The 22,492-nt window shown below is 33.0% G+C and overlaps 1 protein-coding gene across 1 annotated transcript in view; it reads left to right on the top strand.

The window, feature by feature from the left end:
* Positions 1–19,959, top strand: part of CHMP2B (charged multivesicular body protein 2B) — a 29,541-nt gene extending 9,582 nt beyond the window's left edge. The window contains exons 2-6 of the mRNA XM_007102965.4: positions 5,900–5,991; positions 10,881–11,075; positions 14,598–14,700; positions 17,955–18,061; positions 18,266–19,959. Of these exons, the coding sequence (XP_007103027.1) occupies positions 5,900–5,991; positions 10,881–11,075; positions 14,598–14,700; positions 17,955–18,061; positions 18,266–18,376 (608 nt within the window). The 3' untranslated portion in view covers positions 18,377–19,959. The remainder of the gene's footprint in view (positions 1–5,899; positions 5,992–10,880; positions 11,076–14,597; positions 14,701–17,954; positions 18,062–18,265) is intronic.
* The last annotated feature ends 2,533 nt before the right edge of the window (positions 19,960–22,492 follow it).

The following is a 22,492-nucleotide window of genomic DNA, read 5'->3' as shown; positions in this document are numbered from 1 at the left end:
AAGGGGACAGCAAAAAATTATAAGAGAAACATCTGATTATTTCAGTGTTACATTTTTCCATTGTAGAAAGGTATCTATCGTAGTTCAGATTTTACTATGATAATTTGTTAAATTATCAGCCATCTTTCTTGATAACCAATAGATTTTATTATACATTTTTAAAGAAATGTGTTAAATTATGACTATAAGGCAAATCCTTTTACATTTTGATATATATGTTTGTGCTGCCTTAGGTTACTGTTAACTAATATATTGGTATAGTTGTTGACACGAAGTAAAATGGGAATACAGCTAGGTAAATAAAATAAAATGTGTTCCTTGCTCTTAAAGAGCTTGTAATCTTAGGAATAAATCAGACCTACTAAGAAATAAATATGATTGGAAATAAACTTGACCTTAAAAACATTAAAGTTGTCTCAGAATCTTTCTCATGTTATTCCTTCTGAATTATCTAGAAGACCAACTGGGGGTTTAGTGTAGGGATTGTTTTTAAAGAAAATTAAAGAGTAATTTGTTTTATAAGATATACCTATCATCTCATATGAAAAAAAATTTTACTGTCTTTTCCTACTTACCTTAATATGTTTTAAAGTGTTATGACAGTTTTAGTATAACATTAGATGCTCTTGGTTTATAGCCTAGAAGTGTTTAAATATTAATAGGTCTATTAACAATAGGCTGTGGAATATGCAGTAGTTAATTTTCTTTATTTTCCTTCTCTTATATACAGTGACAGTTATGGTACACATAGTTACATAAAATTAAAAAAAGTGAAGTCAAACTGTTTTAATTATGTTTTGTTAAAATTTCATGTCATACTTGTTTTTCAAGAAAGATGGCTATATTTGTTCTTTACTCTGATTCTCTGACACCAACTGGGTGTCTTCAGCAGTTCAGTTCAATCCTAACACTAACTGTCTGGAGTTAACACAGACCCCACACCACAGGTTAAGGGCTCTGTCCACAAGACTGTCCTCACTTAAGAGGCCAGTCACAGTCCTAGATTACCACCAGTACTTCTGAATGAACAGCTATAAATTCTAGTGTCACCACAACTCCCTCTTCAGGTTTGATAATTCACTAGAATAACTCATAACTCAGGAAAGTGCTTTACTTAGTATTACCATTTTATTTTAAGGATGCAACTCGGGAACAGCTAAAAGGAAGCAAGTTATTATGCGGGGGGGTGGGGGGGTGAGGGGAGCAGCTCATAGCTTCTCTGCCCTCTCTGGACATGTTACCTTCCCAGAACATCAATACGTTCACGAACCCAGAAGCTCTTCCAATCTCTTTGTTCAAGAGTTATAACGCAACCTCTGGCCCCACTCCCCTCCCCTAAGGGATGGGGCTGAAATTCCCCACCTTCTAATCAAATATTTGGACTTTCTGGTAACCAGCCCCATCCTGAAGCTATCTAGGTGTACCCCTCTCTGAGTCAAAAGATGTTTCTATCACTCAGGAAATTCCAAGGGTTTCAGGACCTTTGTGCCAGGAACTCAAGCCAAAGACCAAATAATGTATTTTTCATTATGCCACCCAAGTAATGAAAAAAATGTATGTGGATAACATTCTAGATCCTAGCAGTCAAGGCTTTCAGTAGTGTTTCAGAGTGCTTTGCACTGTGTCAATTACCTGGTCACGATTCAACTTATCAATACAGTGACTTCTCTTTCAGCCCAGTACTTTTGTAACTTTAGGAGACTGTCATCATTATTTTAATATTTCATCTTACCCTAGTTGAGTTCAGGGAGTTTTTAGTATACAAAGGGGCTGTACTCTAAAAGTTCATTTGTAATTTTACAGTTTTAAATTTAGGGCATGTTTTCTATTGAAATAGTAGGATAAGTGGTGAATGTTTTCATACCAATCCATTGCCTTGGGCAAAATAGGGAACTAAGACCAAAAGATAAAAATTTGGAAGGTTTAAATGTTGAGGATGAAAAGGCTGATGATTGTTTTGAAAGGGGAAATGAGAGCTTTCTTTGTTATTTTGTTTAGTATGAATCTGTAGATGTCAGAGGAAAAATATCATGTGTTGTGGACCTAATTATGTCCCCTTAAAATTGGTATGTTGAAGCCCCAACTCCTAATGTGACTGTATTTGGAGATAGGGTCTTTAGGGAGATTATTAAGGTTAAATGAGATCATGAGGGTGGAGCCCTAATCCAATAGGACTGGTGTTCCTATAAGAAGAGGAAGAGATACCAAGGATGGGCACACACAGATAAAAGGCCATGTGAGGACACAGCAAGAAGGTGGACATCTGCATGCCAAGGAGAGAGGGCTCAGGAAAAACCAACCCTGCCAGCACCTTAATCTTGGATTTACAGCCTCCAGAACTAGGAGAAAATAAATTTCTGTTGTTTAAGCACTCAGTTTGTGGTGTTTGTTATGATAGCCCTAGCAAACTAATAAGTCATGTTATTTTAGAATAGGACCCCAACCAATGCTCCATGAAACATTTGTATCTGAGAAATTTTAATAGAGATTTCTCAAAAGGGATCCTTGGCTTAATAAATTTGGGAAACAATCTGTCACATATTCTCCCCTTAAAGATTGACAATGTATATTCTTATGTTAAATGTTCTTAGAAGCCTTGAAGCAAAGAAATCGGTTTATTTTTTTTCCAACTTGAACATTTCCCAAATATATTTGTCTATAGAATATCTCCTTCCCTCTTTTTTAAATGAAACACGTTTCCCATCCAGAAGAAAGTTGGTGGAGGGAGAGAGCTCCTTCTCTTTTCACCTCCCATATAGATATTTTGTGGTTTCATATTCTTATATTTAAGGAACGTATAGAATGTGTTCTTAGTAAATCCTGAGCATGAGATGTCCACCAATATAACTTCATTGAGAAACAGAGTAAATAAAGGAGGAGAAATAGATGTCTTGTATGTAGGATATAGGAGCTCTGGCATCTTATTTTAACTTTTATTCAGAAAGTCATTGTGTTTCATTAGTTATATTCTATACAATGACATGAAATGTTTTTCATTCTGTTTTAACAGTATTTTTACTGATATGGATCTATATTTATAAGGATTATGTCTCTGATAACTTTATTTTTTTTTTTCCTAAAAGCTTCACAGTGTAATAGCATATTTAAAATCAGAGGCCTTGGGATCAGAATGGCTGTATGTGAATCCTACCACTTTTTCTCCCTTGGGCAGATTACCTCACCAAATATCAATTCCCCCCTCTGAAACAAGTGAAATAATAGTACCTACCTTTGGGGGTTGTTGTGAAGCACTTAGTATAGTGCCTATTACTCAGTGTAATTAGTTATTTGTATTCTGAGTAAAGTTTCATTAAAACAGAAATGTGTGAAATATAAGTTGTGATGCTCCATCACTAAAAAGGGTAACTATGGTTGCTGGCTTGCTGCTGTTTTAATTGAGATGAAAGTCACATGACATTAATCATTTTAGAGTGAACAGGTCTGAAGCATTTAGTACATTCACAATGGTGTATAACCACCATCTCTAGAGCCAAAACATTTTCATCACTTTAAAATAAAACCTATATCCATTAAGTAGTGACTCATCCGTCCCCCCTCTCTCCAACTCCTGGCAACTATCAATCTGCTTTCTGTCTTTGTGGATTTACCTATTCTGGATATTTCATATGAGTGTAATCATAAAAGACCATTTGTAACTGGCTTCTTTCACTTAGCATGCTTTTGAGGTTTATCCATGTTGCAGTATGTATCAGTACTTCATTTTTTTAAATAACTGAACAATATTCCATCATATGTATATACCACAGTTTGTTTATCAATTCATCAGTTCACGGATATTTGGGTTGTTTCCACCTTTTGACTATTGTAAATAGTGCTGCATTTGTGTAGAGTATTTGTTTAGGTACTTGTTTCAGTTCTTTTGGGTGAATACCTAGGAGGGGAATTGTGAGGTGATTTGGTAATTGTATGTTTAACTTTTTGAGGAACCACCAAACTGTTAATCCACAGTGGCTGAAATAATTTACATTCCTCCTGGCAAACCAACACTTATTTTCCTTTTTTTGATTATAGCGATTTTGGCAGATGTGAAGTGGTATCTGGTTTTCCTAATGACTAGTGATATTTTGCATCTTTTCCAAGTGTTTATTGGCCATCTGTGTATCTTCTTTGGAGAAATGTCTATTCAAGGCCTTCACTCATTTCTTGAGTTGTCTTTTGTTTTTGAGTTGTCAGAGTTTTTTATACATTCTGGATACTAGACTCATATATAATTTACATATATTTCCTCCCATTTTCTACACTGTCTTTTCATTTGGTAATGTCCTTTAATCACAGTTTTTAATTTTCACGAAGTCCAGTTTATCTATTTTTTCTTTTGTTGCTTGTGCTTTTAGCGTCATATCTAAGAATCAGTTGCCAAATCCCAAATCATGTAGATTTACTCCTGTGTTTTCTTCTGAGTTTTATGATTTTAGCTCTTATATTTGGGTCATTAAACTTTTATGAGTTAATTTTTATATATGGTGTGAGATAGGGGTCCAATTTCTTTTTGTGTGTGTGTGTCATGTGGATATCTAGTTTTCCCAGTGCCATTTGATGAAGAGACTATTTCTGTTGTGGTGGTGGTAGTTTTAAATCTACCTCTTTACTAAAAAGGTACTCTAGTGAAATGATTAAGATCACTGATTCAGGAGACAACACTTGGATTCCTTGGGCACATTATTTAAACTTACTAACACTTAGTTTTCTCATATATATAAAATAATAGAAAAACCAACTCCATGGCATTATTGTGAACATTATACTGTATACTGTATGTAAAGCACTTAGCAAGATTCCTGACAATGAAGGAACAGTTTTGGCAAGCATTACTATCCATGTCTGTGATCCTTTGAAGAAATCACTATTTAGTAACGGTTAACCCAAATGATAGTCTGTCAGTCTCAGACTAATATTTTAATTCTTCAAAAGGTAAGACTGGGACTTCCCTGGCAGTCCAGTGGTTAAGACTTCGCCTTCCAATGCAGGGGATGTGGGTTCGACCCCTGGTTGGGGAGCTAAGATCTCATATGCCTCACAGCCAAAAAACCAAAACATAAAACAGAAGCAATATTGTAACAAATTCAATAAAGACTTTAAAAATGGTCCACATCAAAAAAAATCTTTTAAAAAAAAAGGTGAGACTGGTGGATCCAGATGAATTGAAATAAATGAGAAAGACATTAACAATGACTGGACACTTACAATATATCAGGGCATTGTGTATGTTATTTATTCCTTAACAACAATCCTAATTTTGTAAGAAACCTGAGGTTTAGAGTGTTAACTAACTTTGCAAGGTATCATCATATAATTATCAAGTGGCAGAGGTGCGATTCAAATCCAGGTCTGCTTCATTGGAAGTTCGGCTGCTTCACTCTGTTTTGATGACTTAGTGTAGAAAAAAAGATTTAATAAACACATTGCTTGTCTTCCTTCTTGGAATTTCATGTAATACTGGAGTAAGGAGAGATGAGAAGGGTGTGTGTGTGTGTGTGTGTGTGTGTGTGTGTGTGTGTGTGTGTGTGTGTGTGTGTGTGCGCGCGCGCGCGCGCGCGCATGCATATGCATGTGTGTATGCATATGGCATATATATATATGCCATATAAAACATTGTATAATAATCAGTTCTCTAAGGGAGTATTTTACTGTGATTTATATATACTTTTGGCTAAACTATAGCATATTTGCACTTCTGTAGTTTTTTATATAATCACTATTTATAATTTGTTTTAACATTTGATTAATTTTTAGTATATTGAACTGAAACAAAAAAATTTAACATCTTGTAAATTAAGGTTTATTTTTTTTTTATTGAGGTTTCTGAGTCCAATATTTTAAATGGTATTGAAGAAGATTTTACAGCTCATACATTTAGGTTTCTTTTGTGTTCTCTTAGATGTAATAAAGGAACAGAATCGAGAGTTACGAGGTACACAGAGGGCTATAATCAGAGATCGAGCAGCTTTAGAGAAACAAGAAAAACAGCTGGTAAGTAAAACATTAAATTTCAGTTTAACTTTTCAAACAAATTTAGAAATCAGTGTTGGAATAATTAGCTAACTAGGAAAAAGACACGACAGGTGGTAAGTGATTTACTTTACTAAGAAATGACGTTTAACGTCTTCCTGCAATTTCTGCTTACCTTTGTTTACTGTGTCATTCTGCTGACTTTTATCAGGATTCTATGTATTGTGTATTCTGCTGATTATATTCTTCAGTTTGTGAAAGACATGAATGCCTAGGAAGAAATATTACTCAAAACAGCCACCTTCTTGTCAGTTAACAGCAAAGATAAAATAGTCCTAGAAAACAAGAGAGTGTTACAAGAAAATAATTATGTTAACTCATAGGTGTCTTACTTGATATTTTAACTGTTATTGGGTCTATGATAATAAATGTACTTTTTTAATAGATTGGCTATCTTTCTGTATTTTCATGTTATGCTTTTAAATGTATATTGCTTAAAATATTTTTTAAAACCAGCATGTTTGAGCTATAATTGACATACAGTTGACTACATTTTTAAAGCATACAATTTGATACATTTTGACATATGTATTAACTCACGAAACCGTTACTGCAGTCAAGGTAATGAACATATCCATCATCCCCCAAAGTTTCCTTTTTCCCTTTGTAATCCCTTCTACCCATCCCTCCCTGTTTCCCTCCATAGTTAGGCAACACTGATCTGTCATTGTAGATTAGTTTACATTTCCTAGAATTTTGTATAGATGGAATCATAAAGTGAATTCATTTTTATATGGCTTCTTTCATTCATAATTATTTTGAGATTAATCAGTGTTGTTACATGTATGAATACTAACTCCTTTTTATTGATGAATGTTATTTCATTGTGTGGACGTTTCACAGTTTGTCTATCCCATTCACCAGCCAGTGGACATTTGGGTTATTTCCAGGTTTCGGCTATTTTGATAAAGGTTGTTATAAATATTCAGTTGAGGTCTGTTTGAACATATGTTTCCTAGGGGTGGGATTGCTTGGTAGATCACAGGTTAAATGTATGTTTGACTGTATAAGAATGCTAAACAATTTTTCAAAGTTGTTGTTCCCACCAGTTATATATGAGAATATATATATAACTATAATATTTTCTGTTCCCACCAGTTATATATGAGAGTAAAATTGTTTCACATCCCAGCCAGTAGTTGGAGTTTACAGTCTTTATATTTTAGCCATTCTATTGGTGTGTAGTAGATTGTCATTTTAAATTGCATTTCCCTAATCACTAATGATGTTCAGCATCTTTTCATGTGCCTGTTCACCATTTACATATTTTCTTTGCCAAAGTGTCTATTGAAATATTTTACCTATTCTTTTCATCAAGTTTTCTAATGATTTAGTTGTGAGAGTTCTTTATATATTCTGAGTGCAAGTGCTTTATTAAATATATGTTTTGCAGTTATTTTTTCCAGTTCTTGGCTTGGTCCTTTATTTCCCTAAGAGTGTCTTTTGAGGAACAGAAGACTTTTATTTTGATCAGTGAAATTTATTATTTTTTTTCTTCTGTGATTTAGTACTTTTAGTGTCCTATCTAAGAAATCTTTGCCTAACCCTAAGTCACTAATATTTTCTCTGAGATTTTCTTCTAGAAGTATTATAATTTCAGTTCTTACATTTAGGACTGTGAATCTTACTGAATTAAATTTTACTATGTTGTCAGGTAAGGGTAGAGGTTCACGTTTTGCAGTTGGATATTCATTGTTCCATCATCATTTGTTGGTGACATCTTTCCCTATTCAAATATCTTGTCATCTTTGCGGAAAATCATTTGTTCAAATACACGTGGGCCTCATTCTTGACTCTATGTTATTCCATTGACCTATATGACTATTCTTTTTTTTTTAACATCTTTATTAGAGTATAATTGCTTTACTATATAACTATTTTTAAGCCAATACCACACTGTTTTTACTAACACTTAATAATTAAGTCTTAAAGTTATATAGCATTAACCCTTAAATTTTGTGCTTCTTTTTAAAATTGTTTTGGCTATTTTAGGTGCTTTGTATCTCCCTATGAACTTTAAAGTAAACTTGTCAATTTCTACAAAAAAGGATCAGATTTTGATTGGGATTACATTGAACCAATTTGGCATCTTAACAATATTAATCTTTCAACCCATGAGCATGCTATATCTATTTATTTAGATTAAAATTTTTCTCAGCAGTATTTGTACTTGTAATTATACTGATCCTGTGCTTCTTTCATCAGATTTCTGATTTTGTGTTGCTGGTATTTAGAAATACATTCATTTTTTTGTATATTGATCTTTATCCTGTAACCTTCCGAAACTCACTTATTCTAGTAGCCTGTTTGTGGATTCTGTTCTATTTTATTCTATTCTATTGTCTATTTCTACATAGACAATCATGTCACCTGTGTAAATAAAATTTTTCATCTTCCTTTTCAATCCTGATGCTTTTTTTTTTAATACCTTATTACACTGGCCAGAACTTCCAATGTTAAAAGTGGTTTATAACCTCTTTTTATTGATTTTTAGGGGAAGACATTCAGTCTTTCATCATTAAGTATGATATTAACTGTAGGCTTTTTGTAGAGGTCCTTTCTCAGGTTGAGGAAGTTCCTTTTGTATCTAGTTTGTTGAGAGTTTTTATCGGGAATTAATTTTGTCAAGTGCTCCTTTTTTTTTTTTTTTTTTTTTTTTTTTTGCATCTATTGAGATGATGATTATGTAGTTCTTCTTTAGTCGGTTAGTATAGTGAATTACATCATTGATGAATTCCAAAGTTGAATTCCAAAGCTGAATCAAGCTTTTGCTACTGGGATAAACTTCATTGGTAATGATGAATTTTTTAAAAATACTTTTATTTCAATTTGCTGAAATTTTCATAAGAATATTAGCATCTCTGTTCATAAAAGCTGTTAATTTGTAGTTATCTTTTTGTATAGTGTCTTTATGTGGTTTTGACATCAGAGTATTGCTGACCTTAAAGCATGAATTGGCAAGTGTCCCTTACTGTTTCATTTACTGGAAGGGTTTGTGTATTTCTTTCTTAAATGTTTGATAGATTTCATCAGTAAAGCCATTGGGAGTGAAGTTTTCTTTGTGGATAGATTTTAAGCCACACAAAAATCTATCTTTGTGGATAGATTTTTAAATTCTAAAATTTTCAATTTTTAGAAAATAGATATAGAATGGATCACACTATCTACCTTTCTGAACGAGATTTGGTAGTGTGCATCTGTCAAGTAATTTGTCCATTTCTACTAAATTTTAAAAGGTAATGACATTGTATTTATAATATTTTTTATTATTCTTTAACATCTTTAGGATATAAAGTGATGCCTCCCTTTACATTCCCAATATTTATCATTTGTGTGTTCTGTCTGTCTGTCTCGGTTTTTTTCCCTATTCTGACTGGCTAATGGTTTATCAATTTGATCAATTTCTTGTAAAAAACCAGCCTTTCATCTCATTAATTTTCTGTATTTTTTCTTTCCTAGTTCACAGATTTCTTTTCTTGTTTATATTATTTCCTTCCTTTTGTTTACTTTATGTTTTATTTGCTCTTCTTTGTACTTTATTTTGAAGCCGACGAGATATTCAGTTTTTTAATGTAAGCTCTAACGCTATACATTTCTAAGAATTATTTTTAACTGCAGCTCACATGTTTTTATATGGGGCATTTTCATTTTATTAATTTAAAATATTATCTCATTTCCCCTCTGATTTTTTTCTTTAACCCATGATTTATTTCAAACCACATTGTTTGATATCTGCTTCTGTTTTTCCTTTCATATTTTTCTTACTGCTTTCTAGTTTAATTTTACTGTAGTTAGAGATCATACTTCATATGATTTCAATCCTTTTATATTTGTTGAGCCTTGTATTCTGTTACAGAATACTTTATATTTTGGTGATTTTTTTTTTAGTGTACACTTGCAAAGAGTGAGTATTCTGCTGTTGGCGATGGAGCTTTTCCTAAATGTTGCTTAGGTCAAGTTGGTGATAGTGTTTTTGTAAATCTTCTGTATCATTACAGATTTTCTGTCCACTTGTCCTAACAAGTACAGCAATATACTTAAGAAAGGAGTTGTTGATACCCCTCATCCTAGTTATGTATTTGTCTGTTACGCCTTTCAGTTCTATCAGTTTGTGCTTCATAAATTTAGAAGTACTGTTTTAGGTGCATACACATTTAGGATTGTTTTGACACCTTTATGTATTAATTCCTTTATTATTATGAAATGCCCCTTTTTATTCTGGTAATACTCCTTTTTCTTAAGTTTTTTTGATCTGGTTAAAGTAACCACTCCAAATTTCCAGATTTTAATAAGTATTTATATAGAATATATTTTTCTATCCTTTTACTTAGATTTATTTAGCTTTGTTTTGGTAATTAAAGTTGGTTTCTTGAGATAGCATATAATTGCCTTTATGTTCTTATCTAATATAACAGTCTGCCTTTTATTTGAGATGGAGATGGACCTTTTCACCTAATATAATTGTCTATATTACTAGCTTTAAATATACCACTGTGGTCTTCTTTTTTGCTATCTCCTACCAACTCTTCGTTTGATTTTTTTTTTTTTTTCCTTTTTTTCCTACCTGCTTTTGGGTTGAGTTTTTAAATTCTCTTCTGGGCTTTATGTGAGTACTGGTTTATAGACTTGTTTTGTGTTTCTGGCTGAAGGTACTAGTTCTCTCTTTTCCATGTAAACATGTAGAATAAATTTCCCTCTCAAATTACTATTTCTGTGACTTTATACTAGCCTCTTTCTCTTTTCATAATCAGGGTGAAATGGTATATTGTATATGTTCAGTCTATTCTTCTTAAATCATTGAGGACTCCCCCTTAATGATTTTGTTCCCCTCTTTTTATTTCCTCTCTTAGGAATTAGAAATTAAGAAAATGGCCAAGATTGGTAACAAAGAAGCTTGCAGAGTTTTAGCCAAACAGCTTGTACATCTAAGGAAGCAGAAAACAAGAACTTTTGCTGTAAGTTCAAAAGTCACATCTATGTCCACACAAACAAAAGTGATGAATTCCCAGATGAAGATGGCAGGAGCAATGTCTACTACAGCAAAAGTAAGTGGGAACGTTTATATCCATAGCTTTATGATTTTATCTGAGATATTTAAATGTCAGTATTCAGATTAGATTCAAAGTAAATTTAAAGTACCTTCTGATATATATGTGGTACAGAATCTTTGAAATTTTTAATAAAATGAGTTGTAATACTATATAATCCAGATAAATATTTCTAGATTTTTTTATTGATTTGTTTTAATATAAAATTTTTTGTTGCAGGGCAGTTCCACTGTTCCAAATTATATGTAGCTTCTAAATTTTTTAAATTGACTTAAAACATCATTTTAAGATTTTTGGCCTTATTTCATTATGCTGTAAGTTTTGGTATAATAATTTGAATAATAATTTTCTCTTGATTCATTTTCATGAATGCGTCAGGACACATGAGTATTGTGAGAAGAATTTATCAGTTAATTTTTATCAGAAACTTAAGTTTAACTTACAGTCTTTACATTAAAAAAATTAGTGTTTTTACTATAGACCTTAAAGGACTGTGAGCCTTTCAGACATTTAATAAGTAATGAGCTCTTTGATGTATATTAAGAATTGTGAGAAATCAGAAATTCAAGACAAAGGCTCTGCTCTCACAGATCTTATATAGTTCAGTCGGGGATGGGAGGAGGTTAAGATTTGTCTGAAAAGGAAACTCACTATACATCAGTCTATGCTAGGCTTCAGTAAACTGCACAGATCCCTGAATAGTACTTACTGTACATAAGATGGACACATTCTATTTCCATGTGTTCTGCAGTTTAAAAGGCAATTATACTTGATCTGAAAGACTTTGCAGAAGACCTAGGTCTTAAATATCACTAGGCTTTAACTAAAGGGAAGAAAGAATATGAATGTGAAGAGCAAAAGGAAGAAAAGCCACAGAGGAGAGAAAGTACATGTTTATATTAGGAAAATAGTACATAACAGTTGATTCTCATTATTTGCAGTAGTTATGTTCTATAAAGTCAGGAATACTAAATTAGGGAATATCAAACCATTGCTCCTAGGGGAAATGCAGGCTTAGGTTCCTGTGAGCCTTTGATCACAATTTTTGTTAACAGTCTATATACCTAACCTTGTTTTATATGTTTCTGTTGAAAGACATCTTACTTATCATAGTTGATCATTAACATTGAACTCATGGTCAGTAGCACTGTAACTCATGCCTAAAAAAAGCTTATCTAACAAATGTATTTTTTCCACATTTGTATTTTTTCCAATTTTTCCACATTTGATCCAAGGCACGTCACAGGCTTCTTGCACTTAGAAACGCTGGACCACACTTTAGTACATTTTAACCCCCAGCCAACCAAAGGCATGAAATAAACTGCAAAGAAGACACTAATTTACAGTATTAGTGCTGAGTCAAGATGGCAGAGTGTCACCTTGCTTGAACTAAGCTGGAAACGTGTGTTGGGTGACTCAAATGTTTTGCAGCTCTGCGCATGTCCACAAATGAGCACAAAAGTACTGAAGTGTTGACTTGTTACAAATATATTTTAGTGAGTAGGCAAATTCAAAACTAAGGAATCCAGATACAATGAGGATCAAGTATAATTGCCTTTTAGACTGCAGACACATGAAAATAGAATGTGTCCATCTTATGTACAGTGGCACATTTGTTCTTTAAAAAAACAGAATGTTTCAACATAGCTTCGTTCTGTTAGTTTTTACTCTCTAGGAATCTCAGTCATTTTACAGTGAAGAACACAGTTAAAGGCAAAAACTTTTTTTCCATTTTTTGGTTTTACCAAATTGACAGAACTAAACAGCTGTCTAATTTGAGGAAAAGGTCATATCTGAAGATCACACACCTGGACTGGATAACATTTCAATAATGTTGAGGAGGAAGGCTACTCATTTTGCAATTTTCTGCAAGTGATAGGGGAGGAAAAGGTACCTAATGTGGTCCTGCCATATAGCAATGTATGAATTAGTTTTCACTTAAATTTCTCAGAAATTTATTAATTCAGGAAATATTTGTTTAGGTCCCCTAAGTAGGAATTATAATAAGTGATGGAGATGAAATGGAAAGCAAAACCAGGCAAGGGCTTAACCTGTGATAAGTTAAAGTCTATTTAAAAAGCAGCCCATTTGAGATGTAGTTTAGTGCAGTGATTAAAAACATAAGCTTTGGAGTCAGATTACTTGGGTTCAGATCTCACTTGGTAGCTATGTGACCTTAGCAAGCTATTTCACCTTCCTATACCTTCATTCTCCATTTGTAATGGAGAGGAAATTGTAATACCTAGCACATAAAGGCTTGTTAGGTTTAAATGTCAATTAACTTTAAATATTATATGTAAAGTGCTTAGAACAGTGCCTGGCACACAGAAAGCTAATATATATAGGCATTAGCTGCTCTATTATCACTGTCAGCATCATTGTTGTTTTTAGTATATTTTTGTAGCAATAATGTAATTTGTGAGTAAAGTAATATAATTTACACCAATAAATAAAATTTTATCTATAGTGAGTAGGATTTAACAGGGGTATCTATTCTAACCTAGGGTGTCAGGGACTACTTCCCTAAGGAAGTTGTATATAAACTGAAATCTGAAGTGTTGATAGTGAAAGCAAATAAAGAAGAGCATTCCAGGTGAGGGACAGTATATGCAAAGGTCCTGTGGCAGGAGGAAACATGGCACATTTAAGGAAATGTAAGATCAGTGTGTCTAGAGGGCAGTGGTGTAGAATGAGACTGGCTTGTTAAGCAGTGTTCAAATGGTGCTTGGTATCACAGGTCAATTATGGAATTTGGCTTTTAATACTGAAAGCAATGCAAAGCCACTGGAGAGTTAGGTATGTGTGGGCTGGTGGGGGGTGGGGGGTGTATAGTGTCATACTTGCAAAGATTACTTTGGCTGCAGCCTGCATAAAAGACTGTTTGCTTTGTATCTTTGAAACTGACATATTTCATATAATACACACATATAATATATACACAGACATATAATAATATATAAAATATTTTGGCCTTACTAGGTGGCATTAATTTCTTTTAATAAAAGTAGTTGTGAATATAAAATGTAAGAATTATTTTCACATATTTTTGCAAAACTCAATGTTTTGAACATTCCTTGAAATCATGGTTTAAAGTGAATTAATAGGTTAAATATGTATGCTAGTATATCCTTTAATTTAGACATTAAAACTTTTGAAAATTTTTGAAAAAATTAAACAATTCTTTTAAATTTAGACATTACCTGCTTGCCACATTATAGGCAAATGTAGTTTTCCCATTTGAGTAGCAGTGGATTTTATGTTGTCAGTGTTTTTTAGTATATAATTTTTTGCCTACTGTTCAGATGAGGTTTTTTGCAGTTGTCTTTATTATATAGATGTTAAGCAGATGGTTTCCAAATGAGCATTTCATTTTTTTCTAGAATACTAACACTATTATGTTTGATTATGGTAGAGTATCTTTAAGAAACCTACCTTTATTTTGATGTGCTCCCTTTGGACTTATTCCATAGTAAAATTTTCATAATTATGTAGCCAACATGAATCTTTTCATATATTTAGACAATGCAGGCAGTTAACAAGAAGATGGACCCACAAAAGACATTACAAACAATGCAGAATTTCCAGAAGGAAAACATGAAAATGGAAATGACTGAAGAAATGAGTAAGTTTAATAACTTGTAATGAAATTTACAGGTTTTTCTCTTTGAATTAGCAAGTTTATTTACTAGCAACCTCATATTCTTATCCACGAAGGCACAAATGATGAGAAAAGAAATGATACAGCTCCCTTCTAGATAGATGACTTTATTGTAATTTCATTGTATTTTTATATAATGCTCAAAATTCTATTAACATTTAACTGAAGGAAAAATATAAAATATGTGATGCCATATTTCTGTGCCATATTGGCCTCAGCAGTTTTACTTTGTTGATTAGAGGACCAAAACCAACTTGTGAATAAAATAACTCTTCCTGGTATAAGTTAGATAGTTTAAGAGTTGTGTTGATTCTTTCATACTATAGAAGATCTATAAATATATATAGAAGATATATTTATATTTTTTCATACTATAGAATATCTAATGTATATCTATATATAAATTTAATGTATATATTTCATGCTATAGAAAATCTATTTATGTTGGAGGTAGAGATAACGGAGTTCTTTCATTCTTTTTTCTTTTTCCCTTTCCAGAGTCTAAATTTAATATTTAATTTTCTTCTTTTTGAGTATAAACTACAGGCTGTGGTGGAAATATGAGGAATAAAATGAACAAAGCTATAAAAACAATTTATCATCACACCACCCAGATATAGTTAGTGTTAACATTGTATATGTCTTTCCTATATTTTTCCATATCTTATAAAGTGAGATAATATAACATGGACAATTTTGAATCTTACCTGCCTTTAAAAAACAGTAGTATAACATAAATATGTACTCATTACCTTGAATTTTCTCTAGTCTATTTTTTTTAATGGCTTTAATATTATGTAACATCAATATACCCTAATTTATTGAACCATTCTTACATTGGTCAATAAGATTGTTTTAAAATGTTCAATGTATTTGATAATCCTTTGATAAATATGTTTCTTTGTCTGAATTTCTTCAATGTTCTTAGAGTATTAACTTTTATAAAGCTTTTGATTCATACTGCCAGACTTTTTCCAGAAGGACTATACCCATCTTTATTTCACCGATAATAAATGAGTGACCCTTCACAACACCCTGGTCAACATTGAATCATTATTTGTATGATATGTCAAAGCTGGCATCATTATTTCGCAAAGATATTTTCTAATTGTTTTACAACTATGTCGGGATATGCAAGTTTAGTTCTGCTTATCTGCTAGCATTTTAATTTAATGGCATTTATTGCATAAAATAGTATCTAATTAAATTACTAGGGTTACTGAATTTACCTTTGTTCTAGTATTCTATTTCAGAGTATCTATTTTCCTTCTGAGGTTTAATGATACTGTACATGTATCTTTGATAGTTCCAAAAATTGTTTATTTTAGTTTTTACTTTGAACCTTTACTTTTAAAAATATAATTTTTCAAAGACATCATTAGTGAATTTTTAATGACTGAGAGAATTGTCATTTATATAATGATCACGGTATCTAATATGTTTATGTGGATTCCAGTGATGGTACAGGTGTGAGTAGATCTTAACAGAGGGATTAACTATTCCATTAAGCTATAAAATGAAGAGAATCAATAAGCTTGTACTTAAAACTTGTATCTGTCACAGTTCTTGTTTGTGTTTTAGTAATTTGAAAGTGAGTCTGAAAGAATAGTAGTTATTGGTGGTTACTTGATTTTTCAGTAAGGTATTTTAACATTAGTATTTTCACCCAAAGATAAATTCAAGGTTTAAATGGACATGTCTTTGTCCAATTAGAATTTATATTGTACAGTGTTGCTCCAACGCTTGTTCACATTTAGATTTTGGAAACAAGATCTTTGGGAAATTTTTATTACATCCTGATTACACCATTCTGGTGTTTCTCCTCCATCCTTTTCTTTCATTTTTTCTGCAAGTAGTTTTTCATTGAGGCCCTTATAAACTCTGACCTGGACTCTCCACCTCCCTTGTTACTTCACTACAATAATTTAGCAGTATCACTGCTAAATTATTTTTCTAGAAGCTTACCTCTGAGTGTGCTGATCATATTCCCACAGTGGCTTCTTTCTGACTACAAAATAAAATCCTACATTATAAATCAGAAACAATTTTCAGGTCAAGCCCCTTTGTTTTGTCAGTGTGAATATTGAGGCCCAGAGAGGTAAAGTGACTTCCCCCAAAGTTGCACAGGTACTAAGTGGAAGAATTGAGATTGTAATTAAAATCTTAACATTCACTTTACTTCTTCAGAGATGATATTCCACTTTTTTGGCCTTAAGCTCTTTAGCTTTTTCCAATTGACTTTATACTATTAAACGAACACAAAAAATTAAATTATCAAACCATGCTCATACAAATCAGAGATCTTAACCAATATCAAGCTTTAGTAGCAATGTCAAGGATACAAGCTATTAAGATGCACATGCAAAACAAGGAGAGTGGTGGACATCCCAGATGACTCTCCAAGTCTTTTCTTTCCATATCAGACATAAGCTCTTTGACCTAGCATAAGAGATGATATGTCCAATAGGTTTGCTTATCAGCTCATGTTGAAGAGAGCATTTTAGGAAATACATTAAATTTATACCTCAGATGGTCGCCTATCTTATGTGTTATTTTCTAGGGAGTCATGGATATAAACCCATAGATAGTAGCTATAGCAATACCAAAGCAAAAACAGCCTGCTAGGAGCATTCCATAAACAAGGACTCTCTTGCTAGAAAATATTAGTCTGTTTACCAGGAGCCCAGTTAGCAGCGTGCTTACAGGGAGATCAGACTAGGTTACTTGTCTTCCTTTCTCTGGGGGCATTCCCCAGTGATCATGATAGTAATGATCACAGGCCAGTTGCTTTCATTCTTTCCTTCTCAACCATTTTCCATTCATACATCTTAAATAACCAAACAGGGGAACTTACTCTTTCTTATATATATTCCCTATTGCCTTCCACCATGTCTTTGCTCACACTACGCTATCTCTGTTTGGTTAAATCCTATGTGTCCTTCAAGGACCATCTCACATATTACTTCCCCCCAGGTGGATATACTCTTCTTCACCTTGAAGCTTTATAATCATTTACCTTTCCATTTATCAGAAACTGTTTATTAATTTTTTTCTGTTCTACTTAAGTGTAAACTACCTAAGATCTTTACTTTTCTCCATCTATTCAAAAATTTTATTTGTACTGTGTAAATTACATAGTTGGGCATTTTTCTAAAAATATAAACCTAACCTGAAATCTGTTTGAAAGTAACTGCTTTGTTTACTCCCCTCCTCTCAAGTCAATGACACACTTGATGACATCTTTGATGGCTCTGATGATGAAGAAGAAAGCCAAGATATTGTGAATCAAGTTCTTGATGAAATTGGAATTGAAATCTCTGGAAAGGTATGAATGTCTTATTCTCTTAGTTGGAAATATTTTCTCTACCTTTTGTGTCACTTAATTGTTTTAAGTTTTCCTTTATGTTAGGTTGTATGTTTTTAATATTTGTTTGAAAAGTAAATTACACCTGTTTGCAGCACATCCTTTATGTCCTATCCCAAAAGTTTGATAATACACATTTTTTCTCTTTTTCTCTCTTTAATATAGATGGCCAAAGCTCCATCAGCAGCCCGAAGCTTACCATCTGCCTCTACTTCAAAGGCTACAATCTCCGATGAAGAGATTGAACGGCAACTCAAAGCTTTAGGCGTAGATTAATCAAAAAAGCCATTATATTTTGCCTATTATAATTATTTAGTATAAACCAGGCACAGTGCAGATTCCTTTTACAAAACACATTTATTTTGCAAAAATGAAGACCATGAGTAAACAGTTGTTTCCTAACCCATGGCTATTTTGAATCTTTTGCCAAAGAATGACAATGATGCAAAAATTGGAACAGTTTGGATTTTAATTAAAACTGTTTAGGAGTGATGATGTGTAAAATGTTGACTTCTGCATGGCATTGAGAAATTATATTCATTACTTAGTGTAGTTTATGTTCTAAATCTTTTTCACTGAATACAAATCTTGTTAAAGCCACTAGGCACCAGCTTAAAGAGACCTGTAAAAATATTAAAAGTATATCATTAATTCTGTATCTGTTAACTTGTCCTTTGTAAGCGATATGTGTTATGACCATAGGCAGTTCAGCTGCCAAATTATTTTTAAATTACCTAAAAGAAGAGTGCTATTTAAACATCTGTCTTAAACAAAAACTATTATGAGCTTTTCTTTTTTTTTTCCTTTGGTAGAACATTCTAGTTGGTAAGTTTCTTACCTTTTAAAATGTGCTTGGCACCTGCCTTAAATAGCACAAACATATTGTGCACATCTTTAAATCATTTTAACTGACAGAAAAGAATTACATTTTAAACTCAAATTGAAGCCTTTTACAAAAATTATCCAGGCTCTTTTTTGTAAAACTTATAAAAGTGAATTAAATATAATTAAAAAAAGAGACACTGAATTAATAACATTTTATAGTAACAAAACAATATATTTTGATCTTTCTTCCAAGAACTGAGATTTTCTCCATATGAGTTATAATTTAATCTCTTTAGTTTTGAACTGTATTAATGTGTACACTGAACCCTCTAAATTGAAGCCATCATTCTCAATTAAATAACACTACTATGACAGTACTCAACCTAAATTTTAAAAATTAGCATTTTTTCTTGGTAAATAAACTACAACCTTGTCAGAAATTACTGGCTGAATGTGTATTAATGTATTAGCTGCATTTTTTAAGGTAGAGTTGCTATGGTATTTGATGTATGTATAGAAAGTGAGAATAAGTGAAGAAGTGGCAGATTAGTTAGAATTTAGAATTAGGTTAGCTTTGAAAAATGATGTTGTCATATATGGGTTCTAGCACATCCCACCATAAAAACTCTTCTGGAGGAGATCAGATAGCTGTAACCTGGTTAATTTGGGATATTGGATATTTTGGACTAATATGGACAGCATCAATACATTTTAGGACTAGTAGACATGTGGCATATGGATTGGTGGGAAAAACGAAAACCTAAACTTAACAGTTTATAATCCATAAACCATTTTATAATGTTCAAAGATAAGATTCTGTTATTGATAATATTAAATGCAGTTACCCTGAATATTGATGGGTCAAAACATTTTACTGGATTATGGAATGTTAACCCAGAACTTGTTTTGATTCTTGGATGTACATAATAATGCTAACTAACTTTCTTGTTTACTTTCTTGTTTACATGTGGGGGGTTTTGTTTTTAAAATTATTTTGTTAAAAAAAAAATCCCAATAAAGGTTTATTGCTGTTATGGTTTTTTTTTCCCTTATCTCTTTAACTCTGTTTTTGGTTTCTGCTAAAGTTAAAAGTTTTATGCATATCTGGTCATTTTTCAAAAGACTGATTTTTGTTACTTTCTTGGAAGGAAAAATTAGATAACTCTGCTACTTACATTTTAACAATAATTATCTTTTTAAGAATTAGCAGCTGATACAAGACTGATGTTTGTGAATGGAGTAAGTCTAAGAATTGGTAGTTTTACATGAAATTTATCTGATAATTTCTTTCCTAGAACTTGCAGGGGATAACCATTTTTAAACAGATAGGTCTTAGAGCTTATTTTTTAAATTTCAATCAAAAATGGATGCCACAGAAGACTTTGGGATCCAAAGGGAAAAGTGGAGTCATTCTGATTTGGCTACATTTATAAAATGCTCTAGTGGCAGTTTTCAGGAACAGTCACTATAAATTTGTAATGTTACACTATCCTTTGCTAAAAATAAAATTTCCTTTTAGACCCTTAAGGTTAGGAAACAAGGATTCTTACACACTTGAGTTTAATGAAAATACTGATTTTTTTTTAAACTTGATTTCCCTCATTTCCTACTTTTTTTTTTTTTTTTTTTTTTGTGGTACGCGGGCCTCCCTCTGTTGTGGCCTCTCCCGCTGCGGAGCACAGGCTCCGGACGCGCAGGCTCAGCGGCCATGGCTCACGGGCCCAGCCGCTCCGCGGCATGTGGGATCCTCCCAGACCGGGGCGCGAACCCGGTTCCCCTGCATCGGCAGGCGGACGCGCAACCACTGCGCCACCAGGAAGCCCCCCTCATTTCCTACTTTTGGCAAAAGGATTTCTTTAACAGCTGTAGTCAAACAAAAGTTTGCCAGTAGAAAGAGAGCAGAGGAGTATAGCAAAGGGATGCAGCCCAATGTCATATTCTATTACTGGATGTAAAAGTCATGGATGGAGGAGATTGCTGAGTCTCAGAGCAGTAGAATGTGGTACAAAAATGTCAATACTCATCTTAGAAAACATAAAATGACCATCTGTCAGATGACTGTGTTGCACAGACTGTACTCTGTGCTCTGAGAGGAGCACCTGGTCATGGCAGGGATAATGGAAATGGGCTCAGGAAATTAAGACAATACTGAAAATCAACTGTACTTCAATAAAATAAATTTTTAAAAATTTTTTAAAAGATAGTGACCTTGTAGACCAGAGTGGGGAATCTAGTAGCCTGTGAGCTTTATGTTATTTGACCGGCACAGTGATGTGTATTTTATTCTTTGTAATGAATGCCTTTAGGAGAAGCCTGCCCTTGCCCCTTGGCCACATGTGCATTCCTTACTGGCCCAGTAGTGACACTTCTAGCCTGATCCCAGTGGGTCCAATTTAAACATGTACCCCTATTTCAGACACTCCCATGTTAAAACAAACAAACAGTGTATGTGCAGATCTGAAAAGAGACCAGTGATGACTTTCTCCTTTGATGCCATTACTCTACATGAATAGGGTTTTGCAGCTACAAAAACATAGATCAACTTTCCAATTTCCTTTCTGTAGAAGCTGAGTCCCATAAAGGTATTTAAGACCATTCCTGTAACTTAGTTCCTTCAAGAGTCAATTGGATTGAAGCCTGAGGATCCTGAAGTCTGATTTGAGGTACCCTGCTATTGGAACAGCACACACACTTCTTCCTCCCCCACAAGCCATCCTCCTAAGAACCTGAAAACGCACTACACGCACACACACGTGCACACGCACATACAAACACACAAACACACACACACACACACACACACACACACACACACACACACACACACACACACACCCCTCTGTCCCCAAACACTGAAAATGTTTCCTTATACCAATAGGTAAGTGACAAACAGATCTTTCCATTTCAGTGGAACTCTACTGAATTCCTGAAGATTTACCACAGAAGAGCTCACAAAAACATGAGATGGAAAGGCTGTGTGGCTAAAGTCAGCTTTTGACATTTATTCCCAAATGTATGAACACATCATAGATACTGCACAGCAAATCACATTTGTCATTTGTTTAATTGCAGTTTAGGATTCTAAATAACATTAACCATTTTCTATTTTTTAAAAAGGCCAGTATCTGTTAAAATTCTATCTCAATATAGTTAGAAAATGTAGTCTCAAAACTCATTTATACAAATGAGTTAATAGCAACTACCAATGCATTTACAACCAATGAATAGCTAAATAAGGAATTGCTATTTCAATATTAAGTATGATTCAAAATATTTTTAGGGAGAAAAATGGTTTCCAATGCTAATTGTATCTAAAGTTGCAAAGAATGACCTTTAAAATGAATGTCTGATAATATGATCTAAACATACATCTGTAATGATGACTAAGCATGTATACATGCTTGTTTTTGCTATATAATGTCAGATTAAACATTCCCAGTAGTTTCATATTTTAAGTGCAAAAAGTCTGGATTTTAAATGCAAAAGCTATTCTAGATTTATATTGCATTACATTTGCTTCTATTTGCAAGTTTCAAAGGCATGCATATATGTATTTTTAGGTGTGTA

The sequence above is a fragment of the Physeter macrocephalus genome, chromosome 1 (genome assembly GCF_002837175.3).
Source record: "Physeter macrocephalus isolate SW-GA chromosome 1, ASM283717v5, whole genome shotgun sequence".
NCBI lineage: Eukaryota > Metazoa > Chordata > Mammalia > Artiodactyla > Physeteridae > Physeter > Physeter macrocephalus.
The sequence above is the reverse complement of the archived record's forward strand: the minus strand, read 5'-3'. Positions and strand labels throughout refer to the sequence as shown.